General features: G+C 49.1%; 1 protein-coding gene across 3 annotated transcripts in view; it reads left to right on the forward strand.

The window, feature by feature from the left end:
• The window catches only part of NIBAN2 (niban apoptosis regulator 2), a 69,401-nt gene that overhangs the window by 17,886 nt on the left and 32,504 nt on the right, over positions 1-19,011 (forward strand). For all 3 annotated transcript variants that reach the window (XM_029062966.2, XM_029062967.1, XM_029062968.2), the window contains exon 2: positions 17,454-17,584. In XM_029062966.2, coding sequence (XP_028918799.1) covers positions 17,454-17,584 — 131 coding nt within the window. The remainder of the gene's footprint in view (positions 1-17,453; positions 17,585-19,011) is intronic.

Raw genomic sequence — 19,011 nt, forward strand, 5'->3', positions numbered from 1 at the left:
CAAGCTCTGGTCTGCACACAGAAAGTGCTCAATTAATACCTTTGATTGATTGACAGCAGTTTCCCCTGAGCTGTCCCAGGACAAAGCCATCAGTGCTGGAATCCAGCACTAGATCTGATCTCTTGAATCTGCCCCAGTGCTAAGCACAGTGCTTGGTCTGCCATAATAATAAGTGCTTGGTGTCGTCGTTATTGTCAAGCAATGATATTTGAGTGGTTCAACCCAAGACAGTTGGCTGATTCATTTCTGCTGATTCGCAGTAGTTATGGGAGTGGGCGAGGCAGAATGCGAGCCCGCTGGGAGGGGCTGAGTAGGACCAGGCCAACCTGTCCCAGAAAGCGCCCCAGGAGGGCTGTTGGGGTTGTGTCCCAGGAGGTGGCACAGACACAAAGAGTAAAGAAGAAAGCGGAGGCCATCCTCAGAAAAAGCTCTTGCTCAATGGACAGGTGCTTATGCTTTTCAAAGTCCAGCAGTCTATTGTGGAAAATGGGGGAACACAAGTTGGAACAGATCGGAACATAACCGAAGCTCCCAGCGAGTTGGTGCTTCTGCTCATAGTTTTGGTGGATTCTAGACTCTAAGCTTGCTGCGGGCAGGACAAGGGTCTGCCAACTCTGTTGCATTGTCCTCCTAAGCGCTTACTACCATGCTCTGCACATAGAATGTACTCAATAAATGCAACTGATGATGAACTCATGACTCTGCTTAGCAGCAGTTGTGTCCCCAACCCCCACCATCTACTGGGACTGCCATTCCCAACACTGCCATTCTCTAGACTGTAAACTCATTGTGGGCAGGGAATGTGTCTGTTTATTGTTGTATTGTACTCTCCCAAGCGCTTACTACTGTGCTCTGCACACAGTAAGCGCTAAATAAATACAATTGATTGACTGAATGAATGAATTCCAAGCCTTCCAGTATTACCACCAGACCCTGGTATGGATCTCTGGGTCTGTGCCCGTTTGATAGTTGTTCCGTCACTCACCGGGTGGTGGAATGTGAGGATGGCATGGGTGGAGGAAAACCTGAGTCGGCTGACTCTTGGACCATAGGGGCGACTCTCTTCAGTGATGCGTCTCGGTGAACGTTTGGCATCGTCATTTCTCATCCCAGGCCAAACGTGGCCCAGTGGAAGGAGCATGGGCTCAGGAGTCAGGGATCTGGGTTCTGATTCTGGCTCCGTCACTTGCCTGCTTTATGACCTTGGGCAAGTCAGTTCTGTATCCTCAGTTTCCAGCACTTAGAACAGTGCTCTGCACATAGTAAGCGCTTAACAAATACCAACATTATTTCCTCTTTTGTAAAATGGGGATTTAATCTCTGTTCTACCTCACCTTAGACAGTGACTGTCTCTGACCTGATTATCTCATATCTACCCTAGCACTAAGTACAGTACTTGGCACATAGTTATCCCTGAACTAATACCACAGGTATTATTATTGTATGTGCCCAGTGAGAAAAGTGCTACCCTGTCAGAGCCGGCACCCATGACTCATTGTCACAAGGACCAACAAAGAGGCAGAGAATCGACCAATGCCAAAAGCAGCTTACAATCATCAATCAGTAACATCGATTGATCAAGCCTCTTCATTCACTGCCTGCTGGATGGCAGAAAGGTGTCAGAGAGCCTTAAAAGACTCTTCGAGAACCAAGAGTGACATCTCTTGACTATGTCATCGATCAACTGCTGGATCCGAATGAATGAACTGAACACCAGACTGATTCTCACTTAACGCCTTGTAAGCTCTCTCTCAAGAGAGGTAGACCATAAAGTGGCTAGCCAACAGAACTATGCAAGCATTTCAGAGACCGAGTTCCTGAAGCCTTAACCAGTCAGAGCTCCCTGGGTAGCTCCTTATTAGAATTCGATCTTCCAATGGATGTCAGTATTGATCCTGACCCCAGTCCAGGATCGCAGGTCCGGTCCAGTGAGAGCAGCTTAGACATCAAGGGGATAGTTGTCACGAAAGAAAGCAGTGCATCATGTAACACTCAGCAGCTCCTCTCAATGCAGAACGGTCATGATGTTGGAATCAGACCTGTGGCCTGAAGGCAGAGTTGATGGCACGCTTCACCAAGGAAGTGAAACTGGGCTGGGTAATTGGCTCAGCTTAGGTCAGCACGCTAGGGAATTGGGTATTCAGTCTGTTTCTGGCCTTGGACTACACCTGTGCCCCTTCTGGTCTTTCAGGTTAGAAGTTTTGTCTGAGGTCCTGGAGCTATTTTGCTGATGACTTGGTTCTCTATGGAATTGCATTTAATCAATCAGTCAATCAAGGGTATTTACTGAGCACTTACTGTTTGCAAAGCATTGTATGTGTATTCTCTCACAGTTCTTAGAATAGTACTCTGCCCAGCAAACACAATAAATATTATTACCACTTCTAAGCGCTTGAATGAATATAATAGAGTTGGTAGATAAGATCCTTGACCACAAGGAGCTTTTAGTCCTGATAGGGACACCGGAGTATAGGCTATGTGTGTAAGTGCTGAAGGGCTGAGGGTGGGGTGAATATCAAGTGCTTAAGGGGTACAGATCCAAGTGCAAAGGCCAAAGCAAGGATGGGGAATAAAACTGATGAGTACAGTGCTTTGCATACAGTGCTTAATAATGCGATTGAATGAATGAATGAAGATTTGGTTGGGGAAGGCCTTTTGGAGGAGATGCGATTTTAATAAGAGGAGTTGAAGGTGGGGAGAGTGGTGTGGTCTGTCTTATATGAAGTGGGAGGGAGTTCCAGGTGAGGGGGAGGATGAGGGCAAGGAGCCGGCAGCAAAATAGATGAATTCAAGGTACAGTGACTAGCTTGGCATTAGAGGAGCAGAATATGTGGAGTGGGTTGCAGTAAAGAATCAGCATAGTAGAGTAGGAGGGGGTGAGCTGATTGCCTTAAAACAGAGGCAAAGGAGTTACTGTTAAATCACCTCCTCCAAGAGGCCTTCCCAGACTGAGCTCCTCTTCCCCCTCTACTCCCTCTGCCATCCCCCCTTTACCTCTCCGCAGCTAAAGCCTCATTTTCCCCTTTTCCCTCTGCTCCTCCACCTCTCCCTTCCCATCCCCACAGCACTGTACTCGTCCGCTCAACTGTATATATTTTCGTTACCCTATTTATTTTGTTAATGAATTGTACATCGTCTTGATTCTATTTAGTTGCCATTGTTTTTACGAGATGTTCTTCCCCTTGACGCTGTTTAGTGCCATTGTTCTTGTCTGTCCGTCTCCCCCGATTAGACTGTAAGCCCGTCAAACGGCAGGGACTGTCCCTATCTGTTGCCGACTTGTTCATCCCAAGCGCTTAGTACAGTGCTCTGCACATAGTAAGCGCTCAATAAATACTATTGAATGAATGAATAGAAACAGGTTGATGCCCAAGATTTTGGACTCTGAAGAGTCAATGAATGCAGAGCTAGGATTTGGATGGTGAAGGCCATAGTGATGTACCAACAGACACTGAGAAGACACTGAGACCCATTAGTGACGGTGACGGTCCGCCTTTGTAGCTTGCTTTCTGATGAGGCATAGCGAGACAGAGTTGTAGAAAACCAGTTTAGTGAAAGGAAGCCCTTCTTCACCCAGCAGTGGGATGCACAGGTACAAAGTATTCCCACAAGAAACCATGCATTTGGAAATACCAGAGAGTTCAAGGGGGGCTGGGCTAGAGCCATAATGGGTTCTTGGAGGAGATGTTAGTGTTGAATGGTATTCCCCTAGCCTGAGGATGGCTGTTCAGGAGGGAAACTGGCACACAATTCCTCTGAGCATCCTGGTACCCTCATCGGAAGCAGAGCTCAGGGCCGGATAGCCCCTGGCTGACCTAGGAATGGCCTTCCTTGTGTTCTTCTGCTGTGAAGCGTTGGAAGGTGATGGTGTTTCAAATTCCAAACCAAATGAGAGGTGGTAATTATGTTTAAATGCTTACTGTGTGCCAGGTACTGTACTAACTGCTGGAGTAGATACAAGCTAATGAGGTCAGATATAATCCCTGTCCCATATGGAACACTCAGTAGTAATTCCCATTTTACAGATGAGATAACTGAGGCACAGAGAAATGAAGTGATTTGCCCAGGGTTACACAGCAGAGAAGTGGCAGATCTGGGATTAGAACCCAGGTGCTTCTGTCTCCCAGGCCCATGCTCTATCCACTTGGCCATGCTCAATCCCAACTTCGCTTTGATTGAGACCCCCAACTGGTCATGGACATTGCATTCCTCTTCACCTGTGAACTGTCCTCTACATCACGATCCTAGAGCAAAGTTTACCTGCACCTAACCAGCTACATGGGACAAAACATGGGCAAGGGGCAGGTGGACCCCGCCCTCCCCACGCCCCCACCAGACAACTGCCTGTGCTTTGCTGGAGGGTTGGGGGTGGGGCTGTAGGCTGGGTGGTGGGACTGTAGGCTGGGTGAGCAGGAGGTGCAGAGACTTGAGTTCACAGTAGTGGATGAGCAAACCAGAGATTCTGCACTGTGCTCTAAGTGTGGGGAGCAGTCTCTTCTTCCATCTGGCCTTCCAGGGTGCCTCTGGGTGGGGAGAGCTTCAGGTTAGGCCTGATTCTCTGGGGCCACTCTGGCAGTAGTATTTAGCGCCCGCTTGGTGCAGTTTACTGTACTTGGCCCTTGGGAAGTACAGAATAAAGAAGTGACCATTTCTCTGATCCCATGGAGCTTACACTCTAATTAGGAAGACAAATATATATATATGTGTATATGTACATATATATATGTATATATATATATATACACACACACACACACTAGAGGGGCTAAAATAAATTGATCAGATAGATGTATATGAGGGTGTAAATAAATTTACAGGTATTAGAGATGTCTAAAGGGATGATATGACTCAGTACACTGGGAATTTAATCAGGGAAAGCTTGTCAAGGGAGGTGAGATTTTATGAGGGCTTTGAATGTGGGGCGAGCCATGTTCTGGCCGATGTGGGGAGGGAAGGAGTTCTGGTGGGGGAAGTAATATGATCAAATGAATAGTAATATGAATGCTTGTCTCCCTCCTTAGAATGTGAGCTCATTGAGGGCAGGGAATATGGCTGTTTATTTTGTTCTGTTCTCCGAAGTGTTTAGTATGGTGCTCTGTACAGTAAACATTCAATAAGTGTGATCGACTGACTGACTGACGGGGGCTGGAGATGGAAGAGTTAAGCCAACTAGAAGGTTGACTTGGGAGGAGAAGATAGCAATTAGAGGAATGGAGCAGATAACCCCTTTCTCTCTTCTTTCCCCTCCTGCACTTGGTGGTGGGGCAGGGGCTGCCTGCTTCTTCTGGGTTCAAACCTCTGTGATCCAAGCAAACTGGTTACAGCAGGACCTTGGGAAGAGGAGGAACAGTGGATTGGAGAGGAAAAGTCTGGCTCTTTTAAAAATTAGAGGCCCTGCAGTCAGCTACTTGACAAGGTGTGAGAGTCAACTTCTAGCTGCGTGAAGAACGAGCTGGAGGGGGGGTTTGTAACTGGAATAAACTTTCCAGCTCAGATACAACACACAGTCCCCTCTGTTTCCCAACATTCCAGCCCCAGAGATTCGGTTTCCTGCTGGCAAAGCCAGCTCTGCCCCTGAGTTGGTCCTCTGGGTTTCCTCACTTCCAGGCAGGCTGGGTAGAGGAGAAGGATGGGTTCTGTGTGAGTAGTGGGTGTGGGGTGTTGGCGGGGTTGGGGGCGGGGTTGGGGCGGCCAGCAGGGGAGGAGGGAGCTGAGACGGAGCCCAGCTCTGGAGTAGTTCATTTTGCAGGAGGCCACGCGGAGGCTGATCACAAAAGGATTCAGTGTATGTGCCAAGGGTGACATCAGCGGGGCTGAGGCTCTGCAAGGTCCAGGACGGTGTTGAGACTTGCCTGAGCCGAGAGGAGCATCACCTGAGGCCTGGGAAGTGCCGGCAGGAGGAGCCTTGGATCTCCCTGCAGAGTGTCTGACAGCTCTGACCATTCATATGCAGGCCACTGTCTGGGGCCAAAGCTAATGAACTTTTCATTCAGTTCATTCATTCAGTCATATTTATTGATTGCTTACTGTGTGCAAAGCTGTACTAAACGCTAGGGAGAGTACAATATAACGATAAATAGACACAGTCCCTGCCCACAATGATTTTACAGTCTAGAGGCCACGCTTACAGTCTAGAGGACCAGTTTACCGCTTGCTGGACTGGGAGGGTTTGGGGTGTTGACTCTTCAGCCCTGGTCTGTGAGAAGACGCCCTTCCTCTTCTATCCCTGTTTAATCCTTAGGTCTCTGGCGCTGGAGTCGAGGACTACATATGTTGGGGGGTGGTGGTCTGGACAGTCTCGGGGGCCACTGCCCCACACACCCCTCAGAGGGGCTTGGCTGAATGGGAGATTGTTTTTAAGTGGACTCGGAGATGGCTTTAGTAATAGTAAAATGCTTAAGAAATACCACAATTATTATAAGTAGTAATAATATTTTTATGGTACTTTTTAAATGCTTACTGTCTCCCAGGCTCTGTACTAAGAACTGGAGTTGGTACAAGTTAACCGGGTTGGACACAGTCTCTGTCTCACATAAGACTCTTATTTTAATCCCAATTTTACAGATGCACAGGGAATTTAACATATGTACCCCTCAATCCCAGTGCCAGAGACCTAAAGATTAAACAGGGATAGAAGAGGAAGGGTGTCTTCTCACTGGCCGGTCCTGAAGAGCCAACACCCCAAACTGAGGCACAGAGAATTTAAATGACTTGCCCAAGGTCACACAGCATGCAAGTGCTGGAGCCAGGTTTAGAACCTGTGTCTTTCTGACTTCTAGGCCTGTGCTCTATCCATTAGGCCATGCTGCTTCTCAAGAGTTTATTGGGTGCAGAACCCATAATAAGTGCTGGGAAAGAGTACAGAGGTAAGAATTAGATGTGAACCCTGCCCCTGGAAGGGCTTAGAATAGCCTAATACCAGTTTGTTTAGATTGTTTGTTCAGTTTGTTTAGTCCAATAGAATAGGATTGATTATTCCTTTCCAAGAGGGCAGATATGCTAGAGCAGGGATTTCATCTTGGTACCAGAGCAGGGGATGGGGGGAATGAGCCCACCTGAGAAGGAGCTTGTGAGTCCCCGCTGAGGGAGAAGAGCTGGAACTCTGCAGAGACTGCCTTGCTGTGCTGTGGTTAGGCATGCCCCAACGCAGTGCAGGTCGGAAGTCCCAAGAAGAGAGTCCCACCCAAGTGGAAGGTGCAAGGCTGTGGCCCAAGGAAAGACCATTTTACAACCCTGTCCTGTTAGGTTGGCTTATTTTCCCCCTGAGGAAGTCCCGTCTTTGTGGCCAGTTAACTGAGTGAAGAGCTCAGCGTGGTGCCTTCCCTCCACTCCCCTGCAGAAGTAAGGAACTTGAAGGGAATCGCCTGGCAGTGAAAGTCAAAATCGGCTCACACCGGAATGTGTGAGGTGGGAGTGAGACAAGGCCACCTAGAGGTGCCTGGCTTTTCCGGTGACACAGGCAGAGAAGACTTAAACCCCCGAGGCGGTGATGAGAGTGGCTCTGGCCATGCCCTGATTCCCGTCCCACTCTGGCCCCAACACAATTAACGGCCAGAAATTTCATAGCAGTCTCATTTTCTTTTCTATAATGTGTATTTGGTTGCTAATTATTTAAGAACACATTATGGGCCAGGAGTAAGGTCTCTCAGAGTGTCCCAAGTGAATGTTCTCAGGATTGAGTTTGTCTTACCTGAGTGATTTTAAGTGTGTTCCTTCCTGATTGTTGGGGAGGAGGCTGTGACCCATCACTGCCCTGTACGGGGAGGGCTGGGGTTGGGGGGCAAGTCCATATCGCTATTGCTCTTGCTGCAGATTTGAACCACAGGGGTTGTGTGAGAGCAGCATCTGAGGGTCTGGCAGCAGCCCGAGTGCACAGAGATAGATCTCTGTGTCTGGAACAGCCCAGGGGTCCATGAGGGATGATGGGAGGGCAGGAAGAGGGAGGAAGCCATTGGAAATTCTGCTTGGCCAACAAGCAGCCCCTCTCGGGGGAAGCTAAGGGATGAAGGCAGTGGTCGTGGCTCAGTAGATATAGTGGTTTGAGGCCTCCCAGACTCAGAAGCCCAAGGCATCAGAGGAGTTCTGAGCTAGAGGAATTCTTTTAGAAGCAGTAGCACCTGAGCACCTCTCCTCCTAGAGCTGCCACCCCCTGAATTTTCTGGGCCTGGTCAGGGCTGCCTCTGGCAGCAGACCACGGGACTGCAGGATTCCTCTGAGAACCCTCTCCTAAGAGTGGTGAGGAGACTTCCCTCAGGTCTGCCTGAGCACTCAGCATGTCTAATTTGGGTCCATCAGGCTCTCTCTCGTCCCCTCAGAAAGCCAGGATGCAAGCTGGCCCGTGGATCAGGTGGTGTCTGTTTGGGTGGAGCCGGTGGGTGTTGCAGTGCTGTCAGATGTCAGGGGAGTGGTCTTCAGGGAGGGAACCTTTGTTTTCCCTCTGTGGGGAGATCAGAATTGACTTCATTCTACTCAGGAGACCTCAGAGGTGTGGACTGAGAGGGCAGGGTGTGACCCAGTGTCTCTCGGTCCAGCCTGTTAGGATGGCTTGAGTTTCTGGAAGCAAATATTCAACAATTCTCCCCTGCCTGGCTAGGCTCTGGTCCAGCATTCACCAAATCAGAATGGCGCTGAAAGGATTTTCAGCTCTCTGCCTGTCCCAGGATGGGTCTCCACCTCAGCCAGACTGAGGCCCAACATGGTGGGAAGCAGAAACACAGTAGCCGCTGTTATCTGAGGTGGGAGTGGGGAGATTCAGGTCACCTTTCGAGCTCTGGCTGGGTTACAGGGGGGCGGAGATCAGTTTTGGAAAGTGAAGCTGCCTTTCCCCTGCCTTGAGATTGATTGATTCAGACGGCGCTGCCCTCCCCACTGCTCTGTTGAGGAGCTGCAAAAGGGGGGTCTGGTGATCTGTCGTGTCTTATTAGGCCTTAGGTTTTCAGCATTTATATTAATGTCAGAGTCCCCCTCTGGACTGTAAACTTTGTTGTGGACAGGAAATGTGTCTGTTCTGTTGTACTCTCCCAAGTGCTTAGTACAGTGCTCTGCACACAGGAGGTGCTTAATAAGTTCAATTGACTGATAGTAGGGTTTCCGTGAAGTCGTGTTCTATCATTTTGAGTGTTCTGCCTTTCAGGATTTAAGTGCCTTGTGCATAAGCATCAGCGATCTGCCGACTTAGAATATGAGGAATTAAAGCTTTGATTGTTAAGGCTGCCACCTGTAGATCAAGTAGCTTGAGCTTTGTTCCAGTGGTTTATTACATGGTACTTCCAACAGAACTTGAAATTGCAGAGTTGGATACAGTGTATGCCTATCAAGGCTCTTGTTGTCGTATCGATTTCTGAGAACGGGATTTTTCAATGTCCGGGTTCTGCAGTGAGATGACTGTTCTTAAGTGGATACCAAGACCTTGTAGATCTCTTCCTAGAGAAGCAGTGAGGTCTAGTGGATAGAGCACGGGCCTGTAAAGGATCTGAGTTCTAATCCTGGCTCTACCACTGGTCTGCTGTGTGACCTTGGGAAGTGACGTTGCTTCTCTGTGCCTCAGTTACCTCATCTGTAAAACAGGGATTAAGATTGTGAGTCTGATATGGGAAAGGGACTGTGTCCAGTCCAATTAGCACTGTACTAAGTTCTGATAGATACAGTATAATCAGACACAGTCCCTGTCACACATGGGACTCACTAAGTAGGAGAGAGAACAGATAATAAATCCTGATTTTATGGATGCAGAAACTGAGGCCCAGAGAAGTGAAGTATCTTGCCCAAGGTTTCACAGCAGAAGCTGGGAATAGAACCTAAGTCACCTGACTCCTAAAACCAAGGGAACCTCCTAGAAAACCCACATTGCCCTCAAACACTCTCCCTGTCTCCCTCTGTCCTTGCAATCAGTACCTTCCCATCTTATCTGTGAGCTTTTAAGTTGGCTATCATGGCTGATGAAGGCAGGAGCAGAGAGAGCAGGGAACTGATTTGCCCCACCCACAAAGACACCTGGATTTCATGATATAGGTGGCTGCAGGATCCCAACTCCCGGCCCCTCTTTTGTTGTTATATTCTCCCAAGCATTTAGTACAGACGTTTGCACACAGTAAACTCTCAATAATAGTAATAATAACTAGAGTATTTGTTAATAAGAATAATGATGTTATTTGTTAAGCATTTACTATGTGCAGAGCACTGTTCTAAGCGCTGGGGTAGATACAGGGTAATCAGGTTGTCCCACGTGAGGCTCACAGTCTTAATCCCCATTTTACAGGTGAAGTAACTGAGGCACAGAGAAGTTAAGTGACTTGCCCAAAGTCACACAGCTGGCAAGTGGCAGATCCGGGATTCGATCCCATGACCTCTGACTCCCAAGCCCGGGCTCTTTCCACTGAGCCATGCTTACTATATGCCAGGCCCTGTTTTAAGAACTGGGGTGGACACACTCCCTGTCCCATGTTGGGCTCACAGTCTCAATCCCCATTTTACAGATGAGGTAACTGAGGCACAGAGAAGTGAAGAGACTGGCCTAAGGTCACACAGTGGCTGAGCCGGGATTAGAACCCATGACCTTATTACTTCCAGGCCTGTGCTCTATCCACTAGGCCATTGTACTGTTCTCTTCCAAGCATGTCCTGCAGTGCTCTGCACACACTAGGTGCTCATTAAATTCCACTGATTGAGTGGTAGTTTGGAGAGACAGCCTTCCCAGCACCATGCTTTTGTGGCTCTTGAAGCTACAGGGCAAGTTGTGGGGACTTGTATCAGCAGGCAGCAGCAGTGTGGCCTAGTGGTTAAAGCCCGGGCCTGGGAGTCAGAAGGACCTGGGTTCTAATCCCAGCTCTGCCTCTTGTCTGCTATGAAACCCTGGGTAAGTCACTTCACTCCTCTGTGCCTGTTACCTCATCTGTAAATTGGGAATAAGACTCTGAGCCCTATGTGAGACATGGACTGTGTCCAACCTAGTTAGCTCATATCTACCCTGGCGCTTAGAACAGTACCTGGCACATATTAAGTGCTTAACAAATACCATAAAAAAGAAATGAAAAGGGTCGGGTAAAGTACTAGGTGGGGGGGGGGGGGGGCGTGGGGTGTGTGTGTGTGTGTGTGTGTCTCTCTCTCTGACCTTCCCGGAAACAGGACTATTTTATTTTGGTTCACTAATCCCAAGACCAAACAAAGGATCTTGAGTTCAGCAAAAATATACCTTTCTGTGGCATGAATACACTGAGGTTTTGTGTTGCTAAATTATAGGCCTTTTAGGAACAGGTTTAGTTCTACTGGAGTCTGCCTTTTTGCATAAACAAGTGATTCAGGGCTAGATTCACAAGACCCAGTTACTTGAGAGGGCTGCAGATTTTGCTCAGGTCCTTCCCCCTCTGAGGGTCTGATTCAGCAGCAATTTGGGTTCTTCCGTCAAGTTTAAACTCATACTTAATTCACAGGCTTGGTATCCTGGCAGCCTTCATCCCGCTAGCAGAGGGTTGGGTTCGTGGTCCATTCCCAATCCCCCCTATGGCCTGGGGCCTGGGACCCTTCAGTGAAGATGCTTCAGAGATCCAAGTGCCTGGCCTGAGGCCTGGGTCCAGGTGCGTGTCTCTGGTCTGGGTTTGAGCCCCTTTGCCCTCCTGGCAGCAGAAGAGACTGAGTGGGGGAAGCTGTGGTCATGGCCTAGGTAGCCGCCAGATGATTGGTGCAGAAATTGGGGGTCCAGAAGCTAGATCTGCCTTGTCCTTTCCTTCTGCGTGATTATTATTGTTAGTAGTAGTAATAATAGTAATAGTAGTAATAATAACAATAATGGTGGTATTTAAGTACTTACTACGTGCCAGGCACTATACTAAGCGCCAGGGTGGATACAAGCAAATTGGATGGGACACAGTACCTGTCATTCATTCAGTTGTATTTATTGAGCACTTATTGTATGCAAAGCAGTATATTAAGTGCTTGGGAGAGTACAGTATAACAATAAACCGATAAATTCCCTGTCCCATGTGGGATGCTCAATCTCAATCCCCATTTCACAGATGAGGGAACTGAGCCCCAGAGAAGTGAAGTGATTTGCCCAAGGTTACAGAGCAGACAAGTGGCAGAGTTGGGATTAGAATCCATGAGCAGACGCGTGTTCTATCCACTATACCATGCTGCTTCCATTATCATTGTTGTCATTATTATTACTATTATATTTGTTAAGCAAGTCTATGTGTCAAGCACTGTGCTAACCACTAGGGTAGATACAATCAAGTTGGACACAGTCCTTGTCCTACTTAGGGCTCATAATTTAAATTGGAGGGAGAATAGATATTTAATCCCCATTTTACAATTGAGGAAATGGAGGCACAGAGAAGTTAAGTGATTTGCCCAAGGTCACAGAGCAAGCAATTTCGCAGAGCTGGGATTAGAACCCAGGACCTCTGACTCCCAGGCCTGGGATCTTTCCACTAGACCACACTGCTTCTCCACCTTTCCTTTCAGTTCTGTGATTTAACGGTAGCTGGGATTTCTTCCCCAAGTTCCTTACTCCTCATGTCTTTTCTGTGGCTTTTTCCCCCCTATTGTCTGTGCCCCACCCCCCTTACCTGGCTTGGAGACACATTTCCAAATTGCAGGGTTGGGGATGGCGGGACAAGGGAAGCAGGTTCCAGTTTCACCTGGGGAAGAGACTTATACCCAGGTCCTCGGTTTCCTGGAAACCATCAGTATGAGAGCCACCCTTGAGGGTGAAGGGGCCAGAGCGGATGCCCTGGTCCATCAGTCAGTCGTATTTATTGAGTACTTACTGTGTGCAGAGCATTGAACTAAGCACTTGGGAGGGTACAATATAACAGGCACACTCCCTGCCCACACTGAGCCTACAGTCTAAATGGCGAGGCAGATATTGATATAAATAAATACGTAATATAAAGCATGCTCCAAGCTGGTGCTTAGCCCAGGTCTCCTCCCCTTCTGGTCTACGTGGCCCGAATTCTGATGGCAGAGGAGAGTTAACCCCTTTCCTGAGGAACCTCCTGTCTGGGTTCTGGGTCCTCACAGGGTTCAGCCGCAAAGCAATACCACATCAGCCTGCTGGATCCCTTCAGGGTGAGCCAGGGGAGCCTCTGGGTTTGGCGGGGGGGGGGGGGTTGGAGGGAGAAGTTTTACATCTGACCTCCAGGGTCCCGATAGAGACCTGTTCCTTTTTCTGGGCTCCCCTCGGCGAAGAACTCTGATAACCAGGCAGTCTGGTTCCTGGGCCGTTGCTCCCACAGGTTGGGTCCACAGGGTTTCAGCCGGCAAACCTCCCCATGCTGAAACCTGTCCTGCAGGGCAGGACAGGGTGCCTCTTGGAGGTTTTGTTGTTTGGTGAGGTGTGACCTTGGGGAGCCAGGCCAGAGAAGGAAACCACTGTTCGCTCCGTCCTAAGGGCTTAGCTGTTCCTGAGGTGGGGCTCGACACATAGCTGCTCCAGCCGTAGGAGGAGAAAGGTTCTGGAGATTTAATGACAGCGATGCTAATGCGCAGAGTAACAGCCTGGAAATCTCAGGGTCCACACCTCCTGCAGGATGGCTAGGAATGTCCACTTAGACTGTGAGCCCCGTGGGACAGGGTCTCCATCCACCCTGATTAACTTGTGTCTACCCCCATGCGTAAAGCAGTGTTTGATGCATAGTAAGCACTCAACAAATACCATAATAATAATTTGTTTTAGTTGGCATCTCTCTCTTGGGTGTGTGGTGTTTTTGTTTGTTTGTTTTGGGTATTTATTCAGCACTTATTATGTGTACAACAGTCTTTTAAGCACTGGGGTAAGTCCAAGCTAATTTGGTCAGACAGTCTCTGTCCCGCATGGGGCTCACCGTCTCAATCCCCATTTTACAGTTGAGGAAACTGAGGCACAGAGAAGTTAAGTGACTTGTCCGAGGTCACACAGCAAGCAATTAGCAGAGCTGGGATTAGAACCCAGATCCTCCTACTCTCAGGCCCGTGCTCTTTCCACTAGGCCGCATTGCTTCACAGTCACTGGTTTATACTGAATGATGGGAGGAGGCAAGGATGACCAAGATATGCCAGGAGATGTTTCTTTGGTGGCTGTGCCTAGAGCTCTGGGCTGGCCCGCCTTTACCTGAATCTGAGCAGTTTTCAGGAAGGGGCAGCATGGTCGTAAATTTGCCTTGCTGGGGAATCCGAAATTATGAAGCCTTTTCCACTCACCAGCCTAGCTGTAGAGGCTGACATATCTTGGAGGGGATAGTTGGGAGGCTGGTGCCAAGAAAAAGAACTTCAGTTGCCCTGGCCTATGGTAGTCCCAGGAATCGGAGCACAGTAGGGGTGATGCCCACCTTCCTTCCCAGGGACTAGGAATGTGGAGGGTGAAGTAGCTGTGACTGCCCCATCCCCACCCCCACCCCTGGGCGGGGTTAGTGGGAGCTCCTTGCTCCACAGCAAGTGAGCTGCAGGCACAGAGCATCTGTCCTTCATAGTTCGTACAACATTGTGGACCGAGGGTAATTCACTGACTTTGGGAGATGAGCAGTGGTCAGCCCAGGCAGACAGTGACTAATGGTTGGGGGTGAACAGGATGGAAGATGGAGAAAACCCTCAGCTCTTCTGAAGACCCTTCTCATCGAGGAGATGTTTCTTGACTAAGCTTCGCCTTAATGGGTAGTACCCATCCAACAGTCATCTTGGATTAATTTACACTCATTCATATATCTGTTGATCTTTCACTCTTAATTAAAATGATTTATAATAATGCTCATATTCTTCTGAACAATCGTGGTATTGGTAAATGTCTTTTATCTTTCATTAAACTGTAAACTCCTTGAGGTCAGGGTTCATGTCCCCTTCCCAATTGTGTTCTCCTAAGCTCTTAGTACATTGCTCTGGAAACATTTGGCATTCAGTAAATACTCTTTTTATGGTATATAAGCACTTATTATGTGCTAGGCACTGAACTAAGCGCTGGGGTAGCTACAGGTTTATCTGGTTCATTCATTCATTCAATAGTATTTATTGAGCGCTTACTATGTGCAGAGCACTGTACTAAGCGCTTGGAATGAACAAGTCGGCAACAGATAGAGACAGTCCCTGCCGTTTGACGGGCTTACAGTCTAATCGGGGGAGACGGACAGACAAGAACAATGGCAATAAATAGAGTCAAGGGGAAGAACATCTCGTAAAAACAATGGCAACTAAATAGAATCAAGGCAATGTACAATTCATTAACAAAATAAATAGGGTAATGGAAATATATACAGTTGGACACAGTCCATGTTCCACGTCAGCTCACAGTTTTAATCCCCATTTTACAGATGAAGTAACTGAGGCAAAGAGAAGTTAAATGATTTGCCCAACATCACAAAACAGATAAGTGACGGAGCTGGGATTAGAACCCAGGCTTCTGACTCCCAGGTCCTTTCCACTAGGCCACTCTTGATTGATTGATTGATTGGATCAAAAGACAATGCTAATGTGCGCTGGTCAGCGGGTCCAGAGGGACTCTTTGGGCAATGAGCCATCCATTGGTTGAAGCACGGTCTTTCAGGGAGTGTCCAACCACTATGACAAAGGATTATTGCCTCTCCCTTGGTGACATTTTTGTGGAGAGGGACCAGCTGGGATGGTCGCAGAAGAAGGATCATCCTGAGCAATCCCAAAAGTATTTTTTGAGGGAGCGGCCCTCTCCGCCTTAACCACCTCTCGCCGGGAGTGTTGCTTTGCCATCCTCCCTTCAGAGGAAGCCGACCCAAGAGTAAAGGTGATGGTGTGGAAAGCGGGTGCCCTCCTGCAAACCCGCCCAGAGCTCTGGACCACACCAAAGTTGGGAATTGGCATCATACCTCACTCCCTGGGGGCAAGGGTGTCCCAGTGTGAACTGCCCAGAGGGCTTGGGCTGGAGAGACTGACTGGTGATCTCTCAGAAACTGGAGGTGGACAAAGGCTGCCATGATCGAACCAGATTTACCCATGATTTGCCTATCAGCAGTATTTGCTGAGGGCAGAGCCCTGTATTAAGCTCTTGGGAAAGTGCAACAGAAAAAAGACACATCTCCCTGACTTCGAAGAGTTGACAGTCAAAAGGTGGAGAGAGGCAAAAGTGACTTACAAAGAGGAGTCAAAGAAGCAGGGAGTTTTACAAATGTGTCAGGATGAAATGGCTGAATAATGAAGTGAAATTACAATATAATATTCTTATATACATAAATGATGAGGATGAGCATAAATTATACAAGTGTTGAGGGTGGCTGTTGGATTTGATGTGATTTAGGGATTGTGAATTAGGGTGGGCTTCCTAGATGGGGTGGAGCTTAGAAAGGCTTTGAAAATGAGTAGAACTGTAAACAGGCACATTTTAGTTTTCCTAGGCCGGAGAACAACATTGAGTGAGGGATCAGAGGAAGAAGAGTCAAGAGCAAGGAGCAGTTAGAAGATGATCTTAGCTCTCAGTCACACTGGGGACTTGGATTTGAGGGTTCCATTGGTGAGCTGGGTTTTTGGGACAAGCCCCAGCAGTACCTTTTCCAGCTCTGCTCCCTGCAGTTCTTGACTAGCTGTTGGGAGCCAGTGCTCTTCTCCCCCAACCCTGGCAGCTGCCCAGTATGGCCAGGAGCTGATGGAGGTGATCCCTAGGGCTAGAGGGAGGAGGGGACCTGGAGTTCTGCTCCCTGCTTCAGAAGGAAGTTCCCCAAAGTAGGAGACTCACAAGCATCACCCAGCTGGTGAGGACAGTCCCCTGCCTGCCCGGCCAGCATCTGGGGACCAGTTCAGAGCAACCCAGGGACCTCTGCTCCCCATCTCTTCTCAGAATCCCTACCCTCAGTAACAGCAAACTGAAATGGGCCAGGGGGCACCATGCTCAACATGGGGGGATAAGAGAACGCAGGCAACGGGAACAGTAGAGAACTGAGACTGGCAAAAGTGGCTCGGAAAATGACCTCCTTCCCTACTGTGCCTTAGTTACCTCATCTGTAAAATGGAGATTAAGAGTATGAGCCCATGTGGAACAGGGACTGTGTCCAACCTGAATAACTTGAATCTACCCCAGTGCTTAGAACAATGTTTGGCATATAGTAAGTGCTTAACAAGTACCATTATTAGTATTACTTACCAGGTTTGAATTGCTGCAGCAGAGAAGAGGAGGGGATGTTGTTCTCAGGTGATGTTGAGGTTTGCTGGTTGCTCTCGCCAGACAAGGGAGCCTCCCGGTCTGAGGGAAATGGTGGGGGCTAGGGAGAGATCTCGGGGCGGCCCCTCATCTAATCCCAGCAGTCAGTCCAGCCAGGATGTTGACTTCTCCCATCTGCCCTCGGGCTTACAGCCCCCTACATTTGCACAGTTCAGACCCTGCTTGTGGCCAAACTACCATCTAGCAGCCTTAAGAAGGGGCAGGCTCGTGGCCGTGTGAACTGGGATCCTTGGCTTCCTCAAATGTGCTTCTTGGCTTCCCGGAGATGCTGACCGAACTCCATGTTGTGCTCTTTATTTTCTAGAGAAAACTGGAAAGATCCTGAGAGAGTTTTTCCAGTTCTATGAGGCCCAGTATGGCGTCGCCCTCTTCAACAGTGTCCGCTATGAGATCGAGGGGAACGGGGGGCCGCAGACTCAGCTCCTCTGGCGAAAGGTAAGGGGAATGTGCCGCGGGCCTAGCCAGGATCACCCTCTGGATTCCGCTGGGTCGCAATCCAACCCACCTGGACCCAACTCCATCCCAGCTGTGGGGTCCCGGGCCAGAGCCCAGGATAAGCTTTGGATGGGACAGGGATGGTGTCTGAGCCGGTAGTACTGCATCTATACCTACCCCAGTGCTTGGCACACAATAAGCACCTCATTAATACCCCAATTATTCCTATTATTATTTCTATGCCCTGGTAACTGTCCCCGGTCAAAGTCAAGCCCTGCGTATGGATAGATGAACTAGAGTCTCTCCCCTTGCTTAGGGAGCCATCCCAGTCAGGATGCTAGAGAGACGGTTGTAGGGACTGGATTCTTCAGGTTCAGACTGGCCCTGAGTCATTCTTCACCCTTCAGACTAGGGGGAAACCAGCCTATCTCCTGAGGCCTGTGCCTCTGGATCCCTAATGGTGATGCCCTGGGGCACCCAACCCTGGATCTTCTTTGTCAGTATAGCGGGAGAACCAGCCTGGGCGTGCTGTGTCCATGGAGTCTACAGATGCAAGCTAATGAAGAAGCCGCATTTGAATGGAAATTGAAAAATGTCTACTCCCCCATGTGTCTCCCTAGAGATGCCAGGGTGCTGGCATAAGTTCAGGACCTGAGCCCACCACCTGCTAAACTCTGTCCAGAGACCTGACTTGTAGTTAGTTGAGCAGCCCTTCGTCCTCCGGGCCCCCCAAAGGGAGGTAGTCAGGAAGGGCTGAAAGGTGAAAAGGTGCTAGGGCAATTGAGTAAAGCTTCCTGTAGAAGGGCGACTCATATCCATGTGTTAGTAAGCATAAGGAGATGGCTCAATGGGACTCACACTACCTTGGGCTCACCTGGTTCAGGACCCATATGGCAACAGGACGGAGGATGTTACCAGTGAGGACGGAAACCTCCACATTAATTTCTCCCAAGCTGGGCTCAGCCAGAGGGATGTTCTTGCAAGGAATTGAGAGTGTGAACAGCTGGAGCCAGAACTGGCCCCAGGGAGCTGCAAGTGGAAGAACTGGGGCCTTCTGGGGTATCTGGTGGGGAGAGGCTGGCAGCTCCTGACCTAAGAAGGGAAGAAAGTCCAGCATCACCGCTTCCTCCCTGCAGCACTGGGGTGGACTGTGGACGGCCCTGAGGAAGCACTGGGATGGAATCCTGGGGCCAGTGGGTTGTCTACACCTGCTGTAGAGAGCTGGCCAGCCTGCCTCTGAGTGGCCGGGGCTACAGATGCTCACTGAGAGCAGGGGGCCAGTTGGGACTCAGCTGGTACTGGGAAGAAGTATCGCTGATGGCTTCACTGCGTCACTCCTGCAGAATGATTTTCGTGGTAGAGCCCCTTGGCTCTGTGAGAATTTGCTTTGATGCCCCAAAGAGGAGACATGGTGAAAGGCTGAAGAG

Source organism: Ornithorhynchus anatinus, chromosome 4, assembly GCF_004115215.2.
Source record: "Ornithorhynchus anatinus isolate Pmale09 chromosome 4, mOrnAna1.pri.v4, whole genome shotgun sequence".
In the NCBI taxonomy this organism is placed as follows: domain Eukaryota; kingdom Metazoa; phylum Chordata; class Mammalia; order Monotremata; family Ornithorhynchidae; genus Ornithorhynchus; species Ornithorhynchus anatinus.